Source organism: Eleutherodactylus coqui, chromosome 4 (genome assembly GCF_035609145.1).
Source record: "Eleutherodactylus coqui strain aEleCoq1 chromosome 4, aEleCoq1.hap1, whole genome shotgun sequence".
Classification (NCBI taxonomy): Eukaryota; Metazoa; Chordata; class Amphibia; order Anura; family Eleutherodactylidae; genus Eleutherodactylus; species Eleutherodactylus coqui.
Window position 1 is genome coordinate 39,122,505 of NC_089840.1, and position 25,322 is coordinate 39,147,826.

General features: G+C 46.5%; 2 protein-coding genes across 3 annotated transcripts; one reads left to right on the forward strand and one right to left on the reverse strand.

Moving 5' to 3' along the window:
• Positions 1-256: 256 nt before the first annotated feature.
• Positions 257-17,803, forward strand: MIX23 (mitochondrial matrix import factor 23). Of its 2 annotated transcripts, none has more exons than XM_066599302.1 (5): positions 257-454; positions 6,222-6,347; positions 6,424-6,570; positions 15,200-15,259; positions 17,525-17,803. In XM_066599302.1, exons 1-5 carry the CDS (start codon positions 434-436, stop codon positions 17,573-17,575), a joined length of 405 nt encoding a protein of 134 aa, XP_066455399.1. In that variant the 5' UTR covers positions 257-433; the 3' UTR covers positions 17,576-17,803. The 2 variants fall into 2 exon arrangements, with proteins under 2 accessions (XP_066455399.1, XP_066455398.1); XM_066599301.1 differs by having other exon boundaries at positions 268-484.
• A 3,914-nt stretch (positions 17,804-21,717) lies between these two features.
• On the reverse strand, positions 21,718-23,432 carry LOC136625255 (cystatin-A-like). Its single transcript, XM_066599308.1, has 3 exons — positions 23,339-23,432; positions 22,485-22,586; positions 21,718-22,277 (listed from the first exon to the last, which is right to left on the reverse strand). Exons 1-3 carry the CDS (start codon positions 23,405-23,407, stop codon positions 22,152-22,154), a joined length of 297 nt encoding a protein of 98 aa, XP_066455405.1. The 5' UTR covers positions 23,408-23,432; the 3' UTR covers positions 21,718-22,151.
• Positions 23,433-25,322: the final 1,890 nt, after the last annotated feature.

Sequence of the window (25,322 nt, forward strand, 5' to 3'; positions counted from 1 at the left end):
GCGGTCGCGTGCTCGTGCTTGACCAATGAGAGGACGGATTATTTGACCAATAGGAGTGAAGGACTGGTTCATTTGGTTTTACTACGCGGCCATTTTCTTGTAGCCAATCTGTAGCCCAGTGTTCCTATAAAGAATCACACAGAAAATGGGGCTGCGACATATTTCTTATGAAAAGCAAAAAATATATATATATATGTAGATTTCAGCGGCCGTGGAACGCAATTGCGTGTCACCAGACTGGGGGCCTTGGATCGGATGGTATTATGTAATTATCCCCATTACTACGTATTGTCCCGCAGTACATGGCTATAAAGCATCTACGTCAGGCGGCTCACAGGAAGCGCGGCCTGCCGGCCCGGGTCAGGCATCCGCCATGGACACCTAGTCGTGAGGTCACAGCTTGGGGACGCGAAGGACCCCTGGCTTTTTCAATATGGCGGCGCCCAGTGGAGAGGTGAGCTGTGAGGATTTCACGGAGTTTCAGGTGAGGTTTGCAGCTGAACGAGTCCCGCTTATCGGGGGGTTGTGAGAGCCGCAAGGGGGCGCTCGGGCTCCGATGCTGGAGGAGGGGGGGTTCCGGCTCTTATCTGCAGCCTCCTACAGGTGATTCAATGAGATGCCCCCGCGTGCGCCGCCCGGTGACCTCCTGTACAGCCGCGCGGGGAACTGGTTACAGGGTTTATGCATGATCAGCAGCTGGAGGACTACAACCCCCAGCATGCCCTGCCAGGCAGAGAGGTGCTTCTAATGAAGAGGCTGAAGGTGCATGCTGGGGGTTGTAGTTCCTCTGAAGACCAACTCCTAACCATTGCTGGGCACAGGTGGCAGAACTACAAGTCCCAGCATGCTGTGCTGCGGTATACACTTCTGTGAGCTGCTGGGACTATGTATGGGAGACAACCAAGGTGTCTGTGTTTAAGGGGTTGCACTGATGCATCCATAGTCTGATTGTGGGGGTCTCACCGCTGAGATCGTTGGTCTGTGGGCTCTCTGCACCACCGTGATGGCAGACTGGACGCAGTGCGGGTCACACAGGCGCAGCGCCACGCTTCGTTTCAGTGGGGTTGATGGAGATGGCTGAGTACGAGCGCTCGACTAGCTCCTGCGTGTGACCACTGCTGCCCGATGCCCTGAGGGGGTTACCGGCCCTGTTCTCAGGACTGGTGGGGGCTGAGCAGTGGGGAGGTGATAAATGGGCTGTACCAGAATAGGTACCCCAAATGTTTCTATTGCCAGACTTGCGCCTCGGGGCATCAGAAGAGCTGAGTGATCGCCGCGGTAATGGTGGCTGCAGGGTGTCACCCAACGTTCCTGGAAACGTCTATCACTGGACCATTAAATGGGGACTCCAGGGGCATTAAGGTCTCCCCTCCCCCAAAGTAGGGGACTAGCTGGTGGGATCCAACCGCTGGGACCCCCACCGAGAGCCAGCACAGGGGCTCTGTGTCCTCCAAGAGACTCCTGACAGGGAGCCTCAAAGGTCGCCAGTGCTTGATCGCGGCTCTGCCTGGTGCCCGAACTGCTGCTGCCGCTCCGTTCGTTTTGGCAATCTCTCAACAGACATGGGGTCCCTGTTCTGGCAATCAGTGGGGGTCCCGGTGGTTCCGACCCATCAGCTAGTTGTCCCCTAATCTGTTAAGGGATAACTTAACCCCTTAAAGGGGTTGTCCTGCGCCGAAAGGTTTTTTTTTTTTTTTCAATAGGCCCCCCGTTTGGCGCGAGACAAACACAAGGGATGGGTTAAAAAAAACAAAACAGTTTAGTACTTACCTGAATCCCCGCGCTGCGGCGACTTCTTTCTTACCTTAGCAAGATGGCCGCCGGGATCTTCACCCACGATGCACCGCGGGTCTTCTCCCATGGTGCACCGTGGGCTCTGTGCGGTCCATTGCCGATTCCAGCCTCCTGATTGGCTGGAATCGGCACACATGACGGGGCGGAGCTACAAGGACCAGCTCTCCGGCACGAGCGGGCCCATTCACCAGGGAGAAGACCGGACTGCGCAAGCGCGTCTAATCGGGCGATTAGACGCTGAAATTAGACGGCACCATGGAGACGGGGACGCCAGCAACGGAACAGGTAAGTGAATAACTTCTGTATGGCTCATAATTAATGCACGATGTACATTACAAAGTGCATTAATATGGCCATACAGAAGTGTATACCCCACTTGCTGCCGCTGGACAACCCCTTTAAGGTTGCAGCGTTTTAGTTTTTCCCTTTTTCTGGTTTCTCTTCCGCACTTTCAAAAAATGATCACTTGTATTTCTCAGTCTTTGCTGTCTGACGGCTCATTTTTCGTGGTCTGAGTTGCATTTTTCAATAGTATTATTTAATTGGGGTGAAATGTGAAAAAAGGTGCAATATCTTTAACCCTTTGCAATCCACTGTCTGACCTCTGAAGACATTATGATTTAAGGCTGTACAGCTCTGATGTTGGAAGATGTCCATCAGGGTTCTCTTACTGTATATTACCAGCCTCTCTGCTGTCAGAGCCTATCCAACGTGTCACCTCATGCAGTACCGGCTTTAGCCAGCATATAGCGCCGTTGTATAATGGCAGAAAAAGAGTAAGCCGCCTAGGAAAGCCAGGATACAAATTGGATTGGAAAGGGTTAAATAGCTTTTGCCATTAGAACACCATCCCGTCCCCCCTGCTGGGCTGGGGCTAAAATAAAAAACAAGGGTGTACACGCCTCTCCTGGAGCCCCGGGACGCTGCGGACAGTCAGTATCTGTGGGGACTTCTGTGCAGACGGCCATTGGAAGCACATAACCGCTGCTGTGTTGCCATCTGCGCTCCTGGCATCGTCGCTCTTATCCTGGGTGCCGCGATGCCATGGAATCTTACGCTTTATTAAAACCTTCCCAAACTCTTATAAATAGCCCACACAGACACCAATATTGGATAAAGAAGGCCGCGGTGTTTATTAACAGGGTTACGTGTAGTGAGGCGCCCCAAAGATGTCTAACAACCACCTAACTTGTTACACCGAGGTGACACCAACATCCCGGTAACCATTATTAACCCTCTCTGTTCCTCCCCCCCATCATTAGAGTCTGATTCTTTATATGAAAGTAACAGTTATAAAATAACAAGTAATTATAAACCAAATCTGATTAACGGCAGCAGCCGCCGCAACCACAGACTGTGCGGCGGTTACCTCGGAGCCGACGGTCTGCGGGCGGCGGTTACCTCGGAGCCGACGGTCTGCATAATAGGTGGTCAGTTATCTTACAGCCGACAGATACAAAGCAGTGGTTACCTCAGCGCTCCGTTACCTCAGTGCAGCGCTCCGTTACCTCAGTGCAGCGCTCCGTTACCTCAGTGCAGCGCTCCGTTACCTCAGTGCAGCGCTCCGTTACCTCAGTGCAGCGCTCCGTTACCTCAGCGCAGCGATTATACCATTAATAAAACACAATTGTTAAGCAGACATACCTTCCCCCTCATCCCCTGACTCGCCCTTTCTTTACAGCCTAGTAAGGGTTAACACTAACACATTTAAACTGACAAATCTACCTTAGGGGGCGCTCACACGACTGCCCCCATACCCAGCCCCTTGTGAGCCAAAGCCAGGAGCAGAGAGAAAGCATAATGGAAAGATTTGCATGTCTTCCCTGTAATGCAGGGGTCCCCAACTCCAGTCCTCAGGGACCACCAACAGGTCATGTTTTCAGGATCTCCTATTGTATGAACACCTGTGGCAATGTCTGAGGCACCGACAATACTTACATCACCTGCGCAATACTGAGGAAATCCTGAAAACATGACCTGTTGGCGGTCCCTGAGGACTGGAGTTGGGGAACACTGCTGTAATGGACCCGCTCCTGGCCCGGCCCGCCAAAAAACCAAACACAAAAACCGCAGTGCGAAATCGCTCCCAACTGGTACACAAGCTAAATCCTTCTATACACAGGTGCCAGTAACCAGGGGTCTCACCACTTGTAGAGCTTCACCTGTACCCTGCAACTGCAGCAGCACAGGACTTGGTGTTGTCATCTGGTGGCACTGTTCCTGCTGGCGTGGCATCTGCTGGGCACTGTTCCCGCTGCCAGGTTTCAGTTGCCTCCGATCGGATGAAGGTAAAGGCAGCCCTTGTGTTCGCTTCACTGGTGGTTCTCTACTGACAAGTCCTTCTCAGATACAAGTGTTCACACAATGTCCTCTGCAGCTCCTCCTGGCCGGTGCTGCTGACAAGTCCTAAGCTGAAGCGCAGGGGATTCCAGACATTTGCGCAGCTATTCCTCATCGTCTGCTTCATCCTCGCCGACGATCAGCTGCTGCAGAAGGTCCTCCATCTTCACAGAGGATCTGAAGCTGTGACAGGAATTGTGAGGGGAGCTGACAGGAACAGGGAGCTGCCACCTGGATGCTGCATGCTGCTTCCTTTCCAGATGATGATGGCCCACATCTCTGCACCTCCATATCACACTGTTGCTCCTCCCAGCTTGTTCCTCTGGGCCAATCACCAGCCACTGTCAGGCCACCAGATTCTGCCTGACAACCACAGGCATTTCCTGCCATTTTTCTTCAGCCAGTCTTTTGCTGCTGCTGCCAACCAGCCCATCACTGGGCAGAACTCACTCTCTGCCATCTCATCTGACCCAGTAATGACCTTTGTAACATATCATAGTTAACCAGAAAACCTCCTCCATAGACGGTGACATATCATCCATCCATCATGTACATAAAGCTGCCAGATCCCATGAGGCTTTCCCTCCTAACTGTCCCTCAAGCCTTACAGGCGTTTGGGGACGTAACACTGTGGCCTCTGATTGGGAGTCGCTGTCAGTACCGGCAGCAGCTGTCACCCTCCCGGACAGGCGAGTACACCCTTGTACTTCATTTTAGCCAGAGCCCAGCTGGGGACTCGGTTTTGTGCGAATGGCAAAGCCCCGTTAAAAATTTTAAAGAAAACCAATAAAGTTAAAAAAAAAAATATATATATTTTTTATTTTTTTCCCCCCTTCTGCCATTCCTAACGTTGATGTATCTTTTCATTGTCCGTTGTGTGAAGGCTTTTCTTCTGCAGAACAGTCTGTTTCTACAGACAGTCGTTCAAGTATAACAGTGCTTTCCAAAATCTTCTGACATGTCAAGCGGTTTGACTGCTGAGACCCCCACGATCACTAGAAATGGGCAGCTGAAGGGTTCGTCTGACTGCTGTCGCTGCCCGCTAGCTGTAGACTGGCCTATAGAAAGCCTATCTACCCATCCTCGGCTAGCGGGCAGTGCCGGCCGTCGGACAAGTGTTTCAGCTGCTGCTTTCTAGTGATCGCTAGAGATCTCGGAGCCTGGATCCCCAGCGATCAAGACTTTTGGCGCGTCCCTGTGTCAAAGGTTTCCACAAGGTGCTGTTAATTTAACCCTTTGCAAACCAATTTTGGATTCAGGGTTTCGTAGGGGGCTTTCTCTTTCTGCCATTATACAACAGTGCCATCTGCTGGCTAAAGCCAGTACTGTGGTATGGGACATGCTGGAGGGGCCCCCAACAACAGAGCGGCCAGTAATCTACAGTAAGAAGACCCTGCCGGACGTCTTCCAACATCGGAGCTGTCCAGCCTTCAATCAGAATGCCTTCAGACGTCAGTGGATTGGAAAGGGTTAATGTGATCATTTGACAGTGGCACACCTTCCTACTCGCATGGGTGGAGAGATGTGTTGCTGACAAATGTTATCCCCCCCACCCCATATAGATGAAGAAGTTTGTTCGCTATATCTCAGACTCGTTTAGACTGGCCAGTAACCTGTGAACTTTGGCCCGTGTAGAAGGACATTAGGATGCCAGGACATGCGCTAGCGGTTGATTAATAATTGCCAGTCTGAACGTGTAGGTCTAGGTGCTGCCAGATTGGAGCGAACTAGCGAATGTTAATGGCACTCTGATAAGAACGCCTGTAAATACACTAAACCAGCAGCAGGTGGCAGTGGTGCATGAGTGATCAGGAGGGTCAGGACTTGGCAAACCTCCCCTCTTGCTTTGCATGCCAATATTTTTGTATGTCAGGATACAGTTCACTGCTTTGTGTGAACTTGGGAATGAAGCTTTTGTTACTAAAAGCTTAGTAACTAAAGTTCAATAGAACTTATACACTAGTCACACCCAGAGCTGCATTTACCATCCTCCTTGGTGCCTGACCAACACCGGGTGGATTGTGAATGTAGTTATTGCCGTGACTGCAGTGAAGGTCATATAGTCGTGATGTAATCTGTCTCCACAGGAAATCCTCCGGCTCATGCGGACTATAGACGACCGGATCGTCCACGAGCTGAATACAACCGTCCCCACTGTGTCATTCGCTGGAAAGATTGACGCCAGTCAGACCTGCAGGCAGCTGTATGACTCTGTAAGTGGCCGCTGATACCCGCGCTCCTCTTCTGCCCACCGCTGGCCTTCCGTTAACGTTTCCTCTTCCTTTCCAGCTCCGAGGCGCGCACGTCTCCCGGGAGAAGGCCATAAAGAACTGTATATCCCAGACATCCACTAATGTGAATAGATTTCAGGAAGAGAGGAAAAAGCAGCCGGACAGCTTGGTGGTAATGAAACAGCTTAGGAAAGAACAGACGAAGGTAAGGCAGCGGCGCGCCGTACCGCTGTATGCTGGGGGGCGGAGCTTGATTGGATGATGCAGGATCAGTTTTTTGCTGCTCGGAAATAATTAAGGGGACACTTGAGCATCACAGTATGAGGGTTAAAATTCTAAGTGCAACACCAATCGGGCCCACCCCACTTGCCCCGCTGCCGGCCGTAAGAATAGACACCACACAGAGGTCTGGTATAGTTTCTCACACGGGACATGGCTCTCAGCTGTGCCCACGTCGACGTCGTGCTTTATTACAGATTACATGAGATCTTATACCCTTTGTCCCCTCACCACTAGGGGGTGATGGGCTCATAACCATTTATGGGAAGTCCGGATTTGCGGACTGAGACAGTGAAAGTCATACAACAGTCATTATCTTGATACTGGCGCCTCTGGCTTACGTACAGAAAATCACGTATTCAATTAACTCCAGTACAAAGAATCACCCACTCAATTCTAAGAAGTCCGGATTTCGGGCCTAAGACAGTGAAAATTATGTACATTTGAACATCTTGATATCTTGTTCCAGCGCTTCTGGGAAATCGGCCAAGTACATGCGTCCTTCATGTCTGGTTCGGTGGTTTTCTCTGAATTTCTAGAACATCTCTCTCAACCTTCGAATATCTGATGTAAGGCGACATATAAGTTTTTTTTCATTTGGAATTGAATAAAACGTGCATATAGGTATAAAAGCATAAAAAACACATATGGCAATATATATATATACCCTCACAAACCCCCCTAAAAAACTTAATATGGAGATCAAGCATCAGACCTTGCACTCTTCCTCGGTCGTCTCTCCCTTGCGTCAGGGTTTCTCCACTGCCCGTAAGTCCCTACTCCTAAAAGGGAGGGATCCCTACCTCACCTCAGAAGGAGGCCATGGATTCCCTGGGCTTATTTCCGGGCATCCATACCCTCTATCTGTACAAGTTAACACCCCACAGGGTGTGCCCTCGCCGGAACCTAAGGTCTTCTGCACTTTCCCTAGGCAAATGGGAAGTCCACTGACAGTCCATCTTAGGAGACTGAGGCAGACACAGTACTAGTCCATCTCTCCATTCTTCTGGTAACGTACGTGGTTGGCATTATCGGAACTGGCTCTTCATCTTTTTCAAACAAGGGAAATTTTGGTCACATTATCCAGTCCCTTACTCATACTCTTTTTGATCAAAGGGATAATACACGTACAGGAAATTACATACCCCACCTCTTTCTGCTAAAATCATATCCAGGGCCACTCTATTTTGGAACGCGATGGATGCAGTGGGCCCTAACTGGTCAGCTAACCCTTGCAAAGCATCTCTGGTGTAGTTTACAAACCTCTGCTGATTGTAATAGATATAATTCATCCAATCTACATTATTATTAACAGTGACAATAGCAAATAAGGACTTATAACCTGCTTTAACCTGATCTCTAGAATTAAATTCATCTGGCACCCCCCTTGGCACTCCTATTGCATCTATGTATACATGTGGATCAAAGTTACCACCTGGAGCGTTAACGTCTTAGCACGATGCGGTGTTGGATTGTGTAGTCTTATTGATTGCACATTTGATTGTATTAATTTGTTGTGAAACAGGGGGCTAGTGTACAGTAGTCAAAGGTGTGTGTTAGAGGAATTGTACCACATTATAGCATGTAAAGGATATGCAGGATCATTAGTTTTTTCAGTGCGAAGTGTGGATCCAAGTGGGTTTTCCTTCGAGCTTGACTGCAGTTGGGTGAACAACATCTGGTAGGGACATTCAAACCGGGTTTCTCGCTCAAACTTTTTTACATAGACCCTGTCACCTGGTTTTAGATTGTGACACTCATCTGTAGGACCTGGGATAAAAGCAGAGACTGCAGAATGCATTATTGACAATTCCTTGGAGAGGCCTATGACAACATTAACAAGAAAATCATTCCCCAAACTCAGCTACTGTGGCATGTACCCTCCGGAGAAAAAGAAAAACTAATAGAAGACACTCAATTCAAAATTTGCCCATTTTCTCTATTGCCTTTTGTATCTACTTTCCTACTACTCCGTGGACGGTAGGGTGTGTGAAAAGCCTGGAATATACCCAAAACAGACATGATGTGTTGCATTATTTCACCTGTGAAGTGTGTACCTTTGTTTGACTCAATCACTTCCGGTGCCCCGTATCTGCGGATTACCTCATTCATGAGCTTCTGTGCGGTTACCTGCTTATTTACTTTGGTAACAGGGTAGGTCTCCAACCTGAAAAGAAATCAACAACAACAAGCACATATTCATACTTCCCAACAAGTGGGAGCTGAGTGTAGCCAATTTGCAATCCCTGAAATGGGTAGAGTGGTCTAGGCAAGTGTGATGTGGCAAATTTACTTCTGCCCTGTTGCTTTATGGCAAAGATCATGCAAAATTGGACAAATGATGCAGCAGCTACAGAAAACCAAGGAGCCACCCGTCCTTGTTCAAGCGTCGTCATCATTGCTGCTTTGAGAGGTGCGTCTTTTCGTGCGTCAGCTGGGTCATCATGGTGCACAGGGACTATGGTGGGCAAGTGCTGTTGACTGTTCACCATACGCCGTCCCTTTTTAGTCCATTTGTAGTTTTAGTCAAAGTCCAAAGTTATAATCAAAGTCCAAGATTTTTATCAAAGTCCAAGTGTAGTCAAATTCTTCTTTTCTTCTTTCTTCCACGGCTTGAGGGCCGCTGCTTTTGCTGTGTGGTCTGTGATGGCGTTGCCTCTTGCTTCTCCGGTGTAGGGATTGGTGTGAGCTTTCCACTTTGTCAGGTAGAAATAGGGTCTCCATGAGACTGCACCGCTGCAACATTTTTTAATTGGCTGTCCTGCTGTGGTAAAAAAACTGTCTGGCCTTCCCTATTGGGCCGTAATCATGAGCTATGCCAAATGCATACCGGGAGTCAGTGTAAATGTTTGCCGTCTTACCTTCCTCCATTCTACACGCCTCAGCAAGTGCTTTCAGTTCCGCTTCTTGTACTGCGACATGCGGAGACATTCTGCTTTTTAGGACATCTTGTTGTGTAACCACCGTATATCCAGTGTGGAGTCGTCAATCACCCTGGGTACCATCTATAAAAAACAACTCAAAATATGCATTATTAACAAGGGCTTTCAGTAACTTTTTTTAAAACTTAAATTTTCTTGTTGCATCAATGCTAGACAATCAGGCTGGTATTTTATTTCAAAAAGATCAGAACCTTGTTGCAAAAAATTTAAAAATGGCTTGCAAAAAATTTTAAAAATGGCTGACTTGCAATACCTAAAATGGCTGACTTGCAATACCTGGATCACCTATGCCTTCTCCTCCTCCCCCCCCCCCCCCCTTTAAACCAGGGTACTCAATTGGAACAATAGTAGCCGGGTTTAGGTTAATACAACATTGTAAAAAGATTTGATGGATGCAGATAAGGCCTGTAAAATGTTAACACCAATAGCAGAAACATGAGTTACACCGGGGAAGAATAATCTACAAAACCTCTACTAATATTTGAAATGTGATATCCCTTTAAGTGAATTCATTATTAGTCTGTTCCTGCCTGCAATATCTTATCAAATCTCAGACAGGAGAAAAAAAAACAAAACAAAAAAACTAGCTGCTCAAAATCCTCACCCCCTCCCTCGTGCAAGAGGAGGGATGAAACATTATTACGTACTATTACATCATATAGCTCCACCCCTTCGATATTGGCACATTGCGTCCGTCTTCTCAGCTTAATTTCAGCTTAACCGTCCAAGCATCCACATCTCAACCAAGCAAAGTCCCATGCATGGGGAGGACTTTTATCCCCAGTCAATTATCCACATCACACATTCCACGCAGCCCGAACACACGGGTCACTAACTCTCATCCATCCATGCTCTCAAGTCTGCTCCGTCACCCCCCCCCCCCCATTGAAGGTGTACCAGTACATACAGATGCACGGACAAAAAAAAGTTTGACAAACATACATACATCAGCTGAAAAACACCGAGGTGAGTGCTATCATTTTATAAATTACATGATTCTATTGAGATGAGATTATGAATGAACGCTATTTATGACACATTATGTGAAAAAGTTTGCTGAGTGACTGAAATATTCTATATTTCTTATCTACTGAAGCTATTATATGCTGTATTAAACGCTGAAGTGTTTTAGAATCTCTGGGTATTTTTCAGCCCCCCTTGTGACCCTGACTGTTATCTCTCCGCGAATATAAAACACAGGCTGAATAAGTTTTAGCTTAAACTATTGAAAAAACATTTGAACTCATAATTAACATATGCTGGGACCTTGCAACATTCATTTTCAACCCCTGTATAAGTAAGAATATACATTAGAAATTACTATATTTCCCTGCCTACTAAGACAGTATAACTAATTAAATTCATTTCAATTCATTGTAAGCAAGCCAAGATATTAACCAAGGATGTTATTGCATTTTCTCTCTCGCTGTTATCTTCCTGACCTTGGAGACTAAACACAAGCTCACAGCTACATGTCAACAGACTCTTCTCCCCTACAAGCAAGCTGTTAACTATTTGCACATACAGTATATATATATATATATATATATATATATATATATATATATATATATATATATATATATCCACCTAGTATGGATTATACATATTATCTATTATCTATCTTGTATTATACACATTTCCATCTCTCTTTACCAACAAATCACATGCATTGTAACTTACTTATCGACTTGCTTGCTCCTTCAGCACTTTCTCTCTACCTAACTGCCAATATAACCTTCAATAGACACTCTCCTGACGCCCTCTTGATCACTTACTGTACTTTTCAACATTTCACTTACGGATACTTTCTTAAACAAATAATGTGTACATACGTAACTTTCTCTGACTGTCTCTCTCTCTGCTTCTAGCAAACCTTGATCTTTCAAGGCACCTCTGGGTCCTAAAGACCTCCTCCCAGACACCATTTTGTAATCTGCCATGCGGGTCGGTGTCACACATTTTCATTAGATTTTTCTTACATTCTACTGATTCATCCACACGGCGGCAGCCCTTGAGGGGCTCTGTCTTCTTTAATAAGATCTTACACATATTACAACAACAACAACAATAATAATAATAATAACACGCTCCATAGAATGCATCCCTCTTAATTCTCAAATTGTCAGCCCCTTATATACCGGCAGAACAACCGAGGGTCCCTTCTCCTTATGGAACCAGCCCCCATAAAATGCATCTCTCTGAAATCAAATCGCTAGCCCCATATATAAGGCAAAACCGACCGAGAGTCCCTTTTTTCTTATGAAGCCTATCTCACAAAATGCATCCCTCTCTGCTAAACCATTAACAACTAACTAAACTAAACTGAGGGTCCCTTCTCTTATGAGATTAAATGAAAAGAAAGAGAGAAAAAAAACCTCTGCAGATACACCAAACAATCAAACAATCTCCACTATCGCTAAAACACTACGGACTTCAACAACAAATAGACTACAGACTAGTTTCTGGGTGACCGATTGGTGCGCATATCACGGTCAGTGGTCCATGACGGCAAACCCGAAGCCCACACGAGTTACCGTGTAGAACTCTTAACCCAACCCGTCCGGTCACAAACCACAGATAGTCAGTCCTGCTGCAAGACTCGCAGTGTAAAACACAACATAAATATATGCTGGTCTTACCTGGAGTTCTAAGTGAGTTGATCAGGCTCGGTTTGCAGCAGGACGGTTTCTCAGTAGCGTGGATCCGGGTGAATTGCGCTGTAAGCTCCGATTTTACCGCCGCACGTTCGGGCGCCATTTATCAGGGTTAAAATTCTAAGTGCAACACCAATCGGGCCCACCCCACTTGCCCCGCTGCCGGCCGTAAGAATAGACACCACACAGAGGTCTGGTATAGTTTCTCACACGGGACATGGCTCTCAGCTGTGCCCACGTCGACGTCGTGCTTTATTACAGATTACATGAGATCTTATACCCTTTGTCCCCTCACCACTAGGGGGTGATGGGCTCATAACCATTTATGGGAAGTCCGGATTTGCGGACTGAGACAGTGAAAGTCATACAACAGTCATTATCTTGATACTGGCGCCTCTGGCTTACGTACAGAAAATCACGTATTCAATTAACTCCAGTACAAAGAATCACCCACTCAATTCTAAGAAGTCCGGATTTCGGGCCTAAGACAGTGAAAATTATGTACATTTGAACATCTTGATATCTTGTTCCAGCGCTTCTGGGAAATCGGCCAAGTACATGCGTCCTTCATGTCTGGTTCGGTGGTTTTCTCTGAATTTCTAGAACATCTCTCTCAACCTTCGAATATCTGATGTAAGGCGACATATAAGTTTTTTTTCATTTGGAATTGAATAAAACTTGCATATAGGTATAAAAGCATAAAAAACACATATGGCAATATATATATATACCCTCACAACAGTACAACCCCGAGTCACTTAGGCCCAATGCCCATGGGCGAATTTGATTTGCGGATCTCTTGATGCGGAAAACAAATCGCAGCGTGCTCTATTTTACTGCGGTTCCTACACGGACGGCTTTCACTGACACTGTTTTCGAGGAAAGAGCAGGCGATATATATATATATATATAGCACGTCTGACTGTGAACTGCGCAGACGCCGCCTGCATACACGGGTATGAAGGGCCGCGGGCAGGGGCGGCTACCGCATGAGGAATCCGGCCCGCCCGTGGACATGAGGCCTTAGTGCATGTTTACACAGTGGAATTCAGTGTGGAGAAGTTCCATGTGAATTCTGCCTCTAAAATCCGTGTCTTTGATGCGGATCTGCGTGTGGAATTTGCCCTTTCAGTGGGCAAAATTCATGTGGAAAATCTAGATTCTGTGATTTCCACATCAACGACTGACATGGCGCTCATTTTGGCTTCACTTAGAAACCCCACATGCAGATCTGCGTCAGAAAGATGTGGAATTTCTCCAATGACTTCTGCTGCATGAACCTACTTCTAGGGTGTTACACTGCTGAACGCAAACTGAGCAACGGGCTTGTCCTTGTGACTGAACTGATGCGTCCCGGTGTCGGGTACAATCGGCGTAGCGGCGCCTGCATTTTGCTGGAATGTGCATCAGCATCAATATCTGATCAGTTGTTCGAGGAGCGCTGCTAGAGCCGTACACAGTGCCTCCTAGAGGGCTACAGCGTGGTTGCATGTGGCTGACCAAACTCATACAGACTCCATGAGCATCCGACGTCCTGCAGTGGGACCTCTGCTCACAGCTCTACCCCAGGATTGGCAGCTCCGGCTTGTGGTTTGGTATCTTGAGATTTACTTGTGTATGCAAAACTGATATAAAGAATCCAGGTCCACCATTGGGGCCACATTCTTTTTATGGATTGCAGCAGGTTCACGCTGAACGCGTGGCAGACATGAAAGTTTGGAGATAGTTGATGCGATGTGTGATTTACATCTTCCCTTAATATTTTCTGATGGATTAGTGAAGTAAAAGATGTGATGTGTGCAGGCGCAGCTGAGCGAAGGATAACGTTCAGTACGAGACGTTCAGCTCCTCCGATTTATTTTATACCAGCATAGAAAGACTCATTTAGTGGCAACGCCCCGTCCTCGGTTATGGCTGGGCATACACCTTGTGTTGGCATGTGCATGGTGGACCGGGCAGAGAGGCTGGCATAAAATAAAACAAGAAGCTGAACTTTATCCTTCAGTCAGCTGCGCCTGCACACATCACATTTTTCTAGTCACTAATCCATCAGAAGTCTCACCTGCCAGTATGACTATCATTGGGTTGGCTGCACTGAACTACAGGGTCTTTTCCACCATATTAACAAGAAAAGAATCGCGTCTTCTGCATGTTCCTTTACTTATATTTATCCAGATCCCTAACCCATTCAGGAAGCTCCACCCCCCCCCCCCCCCCCATGTTTTTTTTTTTTTGTTTTTTTTCACCCTCCTACCTTAAATTGTTTCCATGCATGTATAGAGTAGTGATGTCTTATGGGCAGCAGGGTGATTTTGGGGGTCATCTCTTTGTGACACAAATACATGCCCGACTTCGTAGCGTCAAATCCTGCGTTAAATAACACCCCCCCCCCCCCATCACCACAGTAGTATCAGCTTCTGAAAAAGCTTGATGACTGATCATTGCCATTACCTTTCTGTAGGCGTTGTCACCCAGCTTTCTTGAATCGCATCTATCTAGTAATTTGGCTGGATCGCTATCGGACTATGCAGGTGTGCCATTCAGGAAAGCTGAGTGAATATATGGTTCCCAATAAGTGACGTTGCGCTGTATGCCACACTGTCTGGCTGCCATCTTCACTCTTTTCCAGGGTCTTGAATGGCAGATTGGACTAGCGATGCCTGAGCCCACATGCATTATTGCTATACTAGGTAGACTTCTCGAAGCTGGATGGTCCCACTATAGCTGGTCTCGGAGGGGGTCACCCAGCTTTCCCAAAGATAGAACTGTGGCTCAACTAAATCAGACGGTTCGTGCGATGATAAATATCATAAAGTTATTGTCCATTATATGTCTCGTACAGCTCATTTTTCTGGTCTACAATCTCAAATGTGAGGGCAGTGCACTACATCTCCCACAATGCAGTGCAGCAGGCGACCCTTAACCCATCCTCCTCTTCCTTTTCTTTCTTTTGCAGTTGAAATTGCTGCAGTCGGAGCTGAATGTGGAGGAAGTGGTGAACGACCGAAGCTGGAAGGTAAGAAGCGGCTCCTCCAACTCTGTCTGGTACCTCTACTTGGCGCCGTCCCCACGGGGACCTGTGACACTGAATAGGCCACCGCTCACTTCTGGAGTCTTCTCGCCACTAGTAATGACTGTAATTCATGGTGAAGGTGCAGTAAATGTTTCTGCTTTTGGGAGGGTGTATCTGTATTGGGCTCACTAACAGATATGTTAGTCTACATCTACTGCTCATCAGTTAGTTTTCTTTTATACTCTAGTTACATCCAGAGCTGCATTCAACAATAATTCTGCTGGTTTCCCGCTAGCTCAGACTGATCTTGCATCTTCTTGCTGTTTAGAGGGTTTGCTGCGATGCATTGTAGGAGGTGGAGCTGTGCTGTACAGATTTATGGTGTATTACACTGCACTTCACAGTAGGATTACTTAAAGGGGTTGTCCCGCGGCAGCAAGTGGGGTTATACACTTCTGTATGGCCATATTAATGCACTTTGTAATGTACATTGTGCATTAATTATGAGCCATACAGAAGTTATCAAAAGTTTTATACTTACCTGCTCCGTTGCTGGCGTCCTCGTCTCCATGGTGCCGACTAATTTTCGGCCTCCGATGGCCAAATTAGCCGCGCTTGCGCAGTCCGGGTCTTCTGCTGTCTTCAATGGGGACGCTCGTGCAGAATGCCGGCTCCGTGTAGCTCCGCCCCGTCACGTGCCGATTCCAACCAATCAGGAGGCTGGAATCGGCAATGGACCGCACAGAAGAGCTGCGGTCCACAGAGGGAGCAGACCCCGGCGGCCATCTTCAGCAGGTGAGTATGAAGACGCCGGACCGCCGGGATTCAGGTAAGCACTCTCCGGTTTGTTTTTTTTTTTTTTTAACCCCTGCATCGGGGTTGTCTCACGCCGAACGGGGGTGGGGGTGGGGGGGGGGGGTTTAAAAAAAAAAATAAAAATTTCGGCGCGGGACAACCCCTTTAAAACATGTAACTTTATTAGAAAAAACTTAAAAACAAGCATTATTAAGCATGATAGCTAACAATAACTCTTGCGACCTCTCTGAGCTGAATTTGATCCTAAAGCTCCGAAAAATAGAGAAGCATATATTTGTGTGCTGAGGATAACTGCTTCGTTAAATAAATCAACAAAGCATCCACCTCAAGGCGTAATCTCTTGCTAAATTTATGTTGACTCTTTGAGTGTATCGACTCTAGATTATATAACTCAACGCGTTTCTCCGCATGATAGCTGCGGTTCATCAGGAGTGTGAGGTCTTACACTTTTTGAAAAGACAGAAGATGTTGTCAGATCTATAGAGATTGTTTCTTTTCAGATTGTGAAAGGTGGACTGGACAAGTATAGTAAAGTAGTTCAGAACAGCCGGCTCATTGGTCCTCAATGATTAGTATAAACGAGCAGCATATGACAAGATAAGAGAACTGAACTACAGGTAAAGTTAGTATCTAGTACTGCTGGGGATGGCCTGATGCGTATGAGTCAGATGATACTGGTAGACTCGTATGGAAGCTCATGATTTATAAAATGGAGGAGTTTAAAGGAAATACTACCTCCAAAAGATGTTGCAAACAAGTTTAGAAATAGCCGGAACTAGGCCAAATGCCCTATAGTTCCAGGATTACTAGAACTCTTGCTCTTACTACCTCAATTAGTGAGCAACAAAAACATAAATGTCCAAAGTTAACCACTAGATGTCAGTGGAAATAGGGCATGAAGCAATCTGTATAGCCTATGTCAAGGCCACCAAACCCCAGAATGATATAAACAGAGAAAGTTCAATCTTATATCAATCTCAAGATGGACAAAAGAGGATTGATTAGAATGAACGGAAAAAGAAAAAAAAATAACAGTCCGCTATTCGCTTAACAAATCTTGCAAGGCTCCCAGACCTAAAGATATTGGTCTGAGGGAGTCTGATATAACAAGTGTTAAAGCCTGAGAAACATAGTGCAGGGTGCAGAGCCTCCGGCCTGGATGGTAGGACAGGGCATAAACTGTATTACACTGCAGGATATTTTTTTTTTGTTGGGGGGGCTGCAGTAACCTCACAGTGAAGAGGATGGGGAACATGGGACCACTGTTCTCAAAATCAGCAGGGGTCTCTTTATTGAGACCCCCACTGATCAGAAAGATATCCACTATCTTGTGCATAGAGTATAACTTACACCTCTGGTATTACCCCTTTAAGAGACGTCTGTGCAGCTCTGGATGTGACTAGTGTACAAGACCTGATGTAACTAATGACTGTGTTGTCTTTGTGGTTGCAGGTATTTCATGAGCGCTGTCGACTGCACTACAAACCCCCGAAGGAGCAGTGATTCAGGGACTCTGATCGGGGACGGCCGTGCTCCAGACCAACCGTTCTGCTGTGGAACGCCTGAGATGGAGAACTGGATGAAGGGTTTTCTCATCTGTGATTGGACGTAGCCAAAAATAAACGCAACTTGACTTGATTGCGCAGATGAGGGCGACCTGAGATGAGAACAACCTGCCATTTTGTATGAAATCTGTAGTTTTATTACCATTAAATATAATTTTCAGATGGAGCGTGCCATGAAATCCTCTCCTCGGAGTAACCTTGTCCTCTAGGCATTTCTGTCATCAAGTGTCTACTTAACGTACCTTTTTAGATATCTCGGCTGTATTCCTGTAATTTCTGTGTGCTATCGCTGTGTTTTGTCTTTCTCTTTTGCTGGGATTTTCAAGGGGACTTTAGAGATAAGCCCTAGCTGCATTAGAAAAAATAAATAAAACCATTACCTAACAGGCACTGTCCACTTCTCCTGCTACTGAAGCTCTGCAACACTTGTTTGCTCTGATTGGTTCATCGAGCGCTGCAGTGATTGGCCGAGCTACTGCGCTCGAGAACAAATCAGAGCCAGCACTGCCTGCAGGCAGGATTTATGAACCCCCTAACCAATGAGTGGCAGTTGAAGACTGCATACAAGCGGAGCGGACAGCGCCTGTTACGTAATGTGGTGTTTTGTTTTTTTTTTTAATTTAGACAGAGCTTATTTTAGGGGAAGCTGTAGGACTTCCTGCTGTTAAAGTTGCAGGACACGTAAACTGCAATTTTGTGCGCTGCAACACAAAGGAAAGCTCTATAGGGAAAACCGGCTACAAAACATTGCAAATCATGGCAATATTCAGCAGGCCGCGCTCTTACCCACCTCCCTTCCTCCAATGTAGCAAACTACAAAACATCACTAATGCGAAGGAACCCGTTGGAAGGCCGGAGCTTCACATACATGCGATTTGTAGCGCCGTCGCATCGTGAGAAAATCACGCAGTTTTGTCACACATGTGAAAGTGGCCTACATTTGTGCTGGAGAAGCAGCTTGGGTTGTGAATTGTGTTGCAGTAATCAGTGCTGCAAAAAAAGTTCAGAGTGACTCCTAGTCAATAACAGGTAAGTGACAAAGCAGACAACCTTCCTCTGGGGGGGAGAGTATACCACATGCCAGCCACTATCCTTGCATCATACACCACCTGTGGGTACAGCCTTAGACAACTCATTGGCAGGGGCTCAACAGACAAGTGATCAATAATGACTGCGTGGCCCATTGGCTCCAGTATTGTTAGCAGGGTGCCCCTTTCCCCGTGTACATGAGCTGTGTGTGCCGAGAGGGTGGTTTTTCAGCGGTCACAAGTGAATGATGTCAATGTGGTTCACATCTAGCAGCCGGTCATCTGGAAACTGCAACACAAACCAGTAACGTCTCCCTGCAGGACACATTCTGGCAGCGCTGAGCAACACCAACGCACCACAGGAGCAACCAGCAGTAGGACAAGCGGACAGCTTGTCTCATGTAACAGGACCACAGGATAGGGAATAACTTGCTGATCGGGGGGGGGGGGGGGGGGGCGGGCTCCTTTCCAAAATCTAGGATGGGACTTTGTGTCCTGTTAGGCCTGTCACTGCAGGGGTTTGCAGCAACCCCACATTAGATAGGACATGGACCCCCACTCTGCAAGTTATCTTCTACTGTTTGGATAGGGAATAACTTGCAATTTTGGTACAACTCCTTTTAACCTCTTAAGGACCAACCACTTTTGTAGCTTAAGGACCAGACCCTTTTAAGGTCTCATTTTTGCAACTTTTTTTTTTAAATACCATATTTTGCGGTGTATAAGACGGCCCCCTAACTGTCGACTTCTACCTCGGTAATATGCTGTAGCGTGGTGGGAGAGACCAATACTGCTGCTGCAGGCTGTCGCTCCCTCCTGCACACGGACAGAGCATTGCTTTCTGGATGTGGGACTTGAATGCTAACTCGGCACCGGCTTTCATTGGCTGACGCTGCGCTGAGTTAGCCAATCTGAGCATTAGCTTTCTAGAGGTGGGACATTCAAGGCCCACCACCACCAGAAAGCAATGCTCTGATGTGGAGGAGGAAGCAACACCCTGCAGCTGCGGGAGGTGGTTTTTTTCCTCCACAGCGTATTCCCGGCCTATAAGATGATCCGCTACTTTTGAGAAGATTTTCCTGGGTTAAAAAGTCATCTTATATGCTGGAAAATACCACTGACTTTTTAATCTTTTTTTGAAGTTTGATTGGAGGTATAAAGCTTAAAAAAATATTTAAAAAAAAAAATCTAGTTTTAAAATTTGTATATTTACACTAAAATAAAATATGGGACTGGGTGCCTCGTTTTGTTTCTGATATTTTAATATGTATGGTTTTGAATTAAAGGGCGCGTACGGCACCTGTTTTGGTTGGCTTTAGGTTATCAGTTTATGTAGTTTTATTCGGTAATTTTGTTTTTAACTTACCCATTTACTATCTATGATGTCATATAGACCGGGGACCAAGTGCTGTATATTTACTGTGCCTGGTCCTACATGGGTTAAGGTTCAGCTCCCGTGACCAGATTTGAATTGCAGATACTGTGATCACTGTTTGAACATGCGGTATGCTGTACTAAGCAGACAATCTGATGCAGTGTCATACCCCACATCCAGCAAAGCGAGCGCTGTTATTGGATTGGGCACCAGCCAGTGATGTTCTTCACTGAATGTCTGTGAATGATTGAGCACTGGCTGTGAGTGGCTGACACTTAATCCAATCAACATGATTGCTTTGGTGGAGGTGGGGTATCCAAAGCCCTGTCACCAGAAAGAAACTGATATGTTAGCATGGAGGACAGTGTAGCTTGCCAGAGACTATCAAGAGGCACAGGGACGCTGTGGACCAGATGAGTATTAATGGGTTTTTTAATGTAGATGAGCTAGGGCTTATAGTTCAAGGCTCTCCTGAAAACCAGGGTAGGGATTAGTAGTGAGGGAAAACCAGTAAATGAAATAAAGAAAGTGTGGGCAGATTATGCAGGATGAAGTCTGGAGAGCAACACACCCATCCAGAATGTCTGCAGCCTCTGCTTGTGCTTTTGGGGCTCCTCTTGGCACAAGATTTTTTTTTTTTTTAATGGTTTATACTTTCAAAAATAGAATTAACCAGCCAAGGCTAGAGAGCCGTATTGTGTCCTGAAGGCTCTCAGAACAGCTCTTACCACAGCAGGACATGGGCATGTCACCTGAGCAATAGAAGGGGTGTTGGCAAACTAATTCCCTGCGGACAATATACTGTACAACAAAACAAAACTTAATTTGCTTCAGTAGTCATACGCTGCAGAATACGACCCGGTCGTGTGAGCACGTCCTTCAGGTGAAAGCCCAGACATTGCCACACCAATACTGAGACTAAGGCCCCCGCCAACGGGTGAAAATTCCACAGCAGAATTTCTGCCCGTGCCCACTGCCATAGGATTACATAAAAACCCCCCACAATTTTTATCACCAGTATGAAGGAGCCCTAAGGCGCCCCCCTCCTCACACAGGCCTTTTTGTACAGTGTTTTATGCAGCGCATGTTCTATTTTTTCCTGCTTTCAGCTGTATGTCGCCCATTGAAGTGACTGCGCAGTGGTAAGAGGCTGTGATTGGTGCAGCAAGCGCTGGCTCAGTCAATCAGAGCAATCTCTGGCTGGAGGCGGGGGTCTTTAAACCCCCATTACCAGCAAGATGCCCTGTCAACTCTGAAAAGTGCTGGGAAGCCTGCTCGGAGCGCAGCAGGATGGAACCAGATGGCGCCAGCTGGGAAAGTGGGATTTTTTTTTTTTAAGCTGGTCTGAAACCGCAGCATTGAAACAGCTGCGCTCATTCACACCGTCTGGTTACTATTCAGTCTGAATATGCAGAGTACTCCGACCGAAACATTGTATTTCCTGCGTATCTGACCCCGCACGCACAGGTTTTTTTTTTTTTGCACTTTCTAACCACACACAAATACCCAGAAGCACATCAGATTTCCTACATCCACGGTATGATGCAAGCCTGTGGGCTTCAATGGGCAATCTTGACTCTTAATAGGACACACTGCGATTTTGTTTTTGCATGCGTGAAAAACACATCTGACACCCCAATGCAAAAAAATTAAATAACATTTTTTACTGCAGAAATGGTTTCAAAACCAACAGTTGTGTAAACAGCGACAGACCTCACGTGGCAATGGCTTTTAAAAGGGCCACTACAATCCTTCCCGGGGACCCCCGATCATCAGATACGCTCCTCTCAGGAGGCCCCGGTCATCACATCACCTGGCCCACTGTCCAGTGCAGCAGGGTGGATGTGGTCAGCAGGCAGGCAGGAAGTGTGGAGTCAATGGGAGGGCCACGCTGCCACTGATGAGCCATCAGGAGGTTGGGCCATCTGTTGGAATAAGCCCAGACCACCCATTTAATACAAGCACAGCAGACAAGGTTCAATTAAAAATATCTATATATTTTCCAGGGACCCCAAAAATGAGAAGAATCTTATTAAGGCATTTCAAGAACTAGTAGAAAGAAAGTGAGAGAACAGTCCATAACAACCAGAACGGAGGGGCAGAGAGGCAGCTTATGGGAAGTATTCGATTTCATCATCCTCGGTCTTCTCAGGCTGAGTGCCTAACAGCATCGGCTTGGGGCCATCAAGAGGAACAAGTATCTGAAGGTGGATGCATTTGCCATTGCCTACAGAGACCTAAAAACAGACAAGCAGGTTACATGGATTTCTATACACCCATCCCACACACATGCGCCACACACGTCTCACGAATTTGGGAAGAGTCCCACCAGTACCTGTCAGACAACCAGGGACACTGTGACCTTAGGTACTAGTTTTCCACACTGGGGAGGGGAAGGTTGGAGATGCCAGATGTCCTCCCGCTAGACAACTGTATGCAATTACCTTAACATAGTGGATTGTTCCGGCCACCATCTGAGTCTTGTACTTCAGGGCCTTGAACTTTGTGTATTTCTTGCGCTGTTGCTCTTCCACCTCGGGCTTCACCTGCGAGAGAGACGATGCAGTCAGATATGAAGGACTTGTAGTCCGCCATGTTAGGGTGACTACCCCCTACAGTTTTTTTTTTTCACTGCAAAATTCGCAGCGTTTTTTTCCTGCAAGGGTCTATGGGACTTGTAATGTTAAAATCGCAATTTAGCGCAAATCGTGGTAAATTGCCATTTTAACATTACAAGTCCCATTGACCCCTGCAGAAAAAAAATGCTGCGAATTTCGCAGAGAAAAGAAAAAAAAAAAACTGTAGTGGGTTGTCACCCTTAGAAGTTAACCCACGATGCGCAGTACAGGAGGGAAACCCAAGAACACAGATGCAGATGTGGCCCCAGCAGTACATGGAGGAGCCCCCTGGTCTAAACCCCTTCATGTTCTGGGTGACAGCTTGGGAGGAACAGCAGGAGGGACCTGAACCAGGCTGCTAAGAATAATAAGCCATCGCCCCAAAAAATACAACCTAGCGCCTCTTTTGGGGCAAAAATTAGAAGACCGGGGGTTTATAGGGAAATAAGGCTGGCTTCACACGGACATATTTGGGTAGAACCCATTGACTGCAAAGGGTTAAGTCACATCTGTATCCTGCACATGCATTTCGTTCATGTGAATAAAAAAAAAAAATATATATATTTTTTTAAAGTTCAATTTTCTTTGTATTTAAGCACCAAAAAGTCCCCATAGAAGTCAGCGGGTTTGTGCAAATGCGCACAGAGATGCGTGAAACACTAACTGCACGCCGCACTCACCTGGTCACACATCTGCTGCACCTCCGGAGTCGCATCCTCGAGTTCTCCAAGTCCCCCAGGCTTCGGCATCCTGACTATATGTCATCTGATAACGGCTTGCAGTAAACAAAGTTGAGCAGCAGCACTCACCACTACCAGTTCGGGGGGGGGAAAAAATCCTAAGCTGTATCCTTCAGCCTTGTCTGCACGCCCAGACCGGGAAAGAGTCCAAATTCCCAAAGATATACATATAATAAGAAAGACGTCAGGCAGCAGGTTTGGTGCGGTTGTATTTTATGCATTCATGAGAATACACAGATAGTAATGCCTCCTCAACACACAAGATGGCGACGTTTCGACTCTAAAGAATGAGTCTTTGTCAAGCACTCACCTGGTCACACATCTGCTGCACCTCCGGAGTCGCATCCTCGAGTTCTCCAAGTCCCCCAGGCTTCGGCATCCTGACTATATGTCATCTGATAACGGCTGGCGGCGCCTTATATAATGCGAGAAGCAAACCATTTAGAGGAAGGAGGGGTGAGATCCCAGGCAGACAGCACGACATCTCAACATACAGATGGCTATCATTGACTGCACCCCGCGCTAGACAATCAAATAACCAGCGTCTTCAGAGATTACCCGAAATACAACCGTCGGGAACAGAGCTGGTCAGCTCAGCATCCCTGTCCGAGATCCAGGTGCTTTAAAACCTCGGCACTCGTGCGGCCATATTTGAATTGGGAAGCAGGTAACAGTTGTTCAGAAGTTATATCTAGCAGCCGTGTTGTCAGCGTACAGTCATCTCTGTGGATTAACCATCCGAAAACAGCAGTGATTTCCCCCCCCCCCCTTCGTTCTGTCATTTCCTTAATTTTCAAGAGCCATAACTTTTTTATTTTTCTGTCAATCTAGCCAAATGACGGCTTGTTTTTTGCTTAAATAGTACCATTAAAATATAAATAATGTACCGTATATAATGTATCGGAAAGCCTTTACACTATTTTATTAGTGAGGCGAACTAGAAAAAAAAAAAATCACCCACAATGCCCCTAGTGTTTTGTGGGATTTGTTTTCAGGGCATTGAAGGTGTGGCAAAAATATTACAGCAATCGTGCGATCCAACTTCTCCGCCACCCGCACCCTCCTCAGCCCTTATTTACATCTCTTCTGCATAGTGTGAAAAAACGTGTGAGACCTCATCTGACATGGGAGCTGCACAGGGAAATTTCATTGTCAGATGAGGTCTAACACTGGATTGGAAAGGGTTAAAAAAAAGTTTTTTGTTTTTTTTTTATACATATGCAAACATCAGCACAGCAGCAATGTTTCGATCCTCTGCAAAGGATTTTTCTCAAGCTAATCCTAGATCTCGTGCAATGACAGATAACGTGTGTGACCCCATCTGTAGTATACGCATCTCGTGGAACGGTGTGCAGGCACTCTTACTGCGCATGTCAGTGATGCACCGTCTACGTCCGGCGTCTGTATCATCACTGCTCATGCGCGAGAAGTCTGAGTGCCCGTGGGCATATACTAATTAGGGCATGATCACCTGATCATCACAGTGAGTGTTCGCCACCATCAACTCAATACTACACATGCGCGGAACCTGCAAAGACTCGCGAGAGTATAGTGGGACTAAATGTATAACAGAGGCAACGTAACCGTTGCTAGATAACCAGCAGCGGCAACAAGATGCACATAGAAGATAACGATACAGCATCGTATTGAGAACCCAGAGATTGTAGCATAGTGATGCCCCCATGTGTTTCGATACCGTTCATACTATGCACATGGCATGTTGTATGGTTCGCCACATAGTTGTTATGTATGATCTGCATGAGTAAAAGATAGTTAGTAGACAAACGCCGTATAGATCCAATAAGGGTGGGTATGATAACCCCTGTTGAAAGGATCATATGTTTCAGCAGGACTAAATTGTGTAGCAGAATGTCATTATCCACTGTTGCCATGGATACACCCAAGACAAAACTCATCTCTAATC

What these genes read in the sequence shown, in the direction of transcription:
- LOC136625255 (XM_066599308.1), bottom strand. Translation starts at nt 23,407, where the DNA reads ATGCCGAAGCCTGGGGGACTTGGAGAACTCGAGGATGCGACTCCGGAG. An exon ending in TGCAGCAGATGTGTGACCAG is followed by an intron (nt 22,587 to 23,338) that starts GTGAGTGCGGCG and finishes TCTCTCTCGCAG; the next exon opens with GTGAAGCCCGAGGTGGAAGA. An exon ending in GAACAATCCACTATGTTAAG is followed by an intron (nt 22,278 to 22,484) that starts GTAATTGCATAC and finishes GTCTGTTTTTAG; the next exon opens with GTCTCTGTAGGCAATGGCAA.
- MIX23 (XM_066599301.1), top strand. Translation starts at nt 434, where the DNA reads ATGGCGGCGCCCAGTGGAGAGGTGAGCTGTGAGGATTTCACGGAGTTT. An exon ending in AGGATTTCACGGAGTTTCAG is followed by an intron (nt 485 to 6,221) that starts GTGAGGTTTGCA and finishes CTGTCTCCACAG; the next exon opens with GAAATCCTCCGGCTCATGCG. An exon ending in TTAGGAAAGAACAGACGAAG is followed by an intron (nt 6,571 to 15,199) that starts GTAAGGCAGCGG and finishes TTTCTTTTGCAG; the next exon opens with TTGAAATTGCTGCAGTCGGA.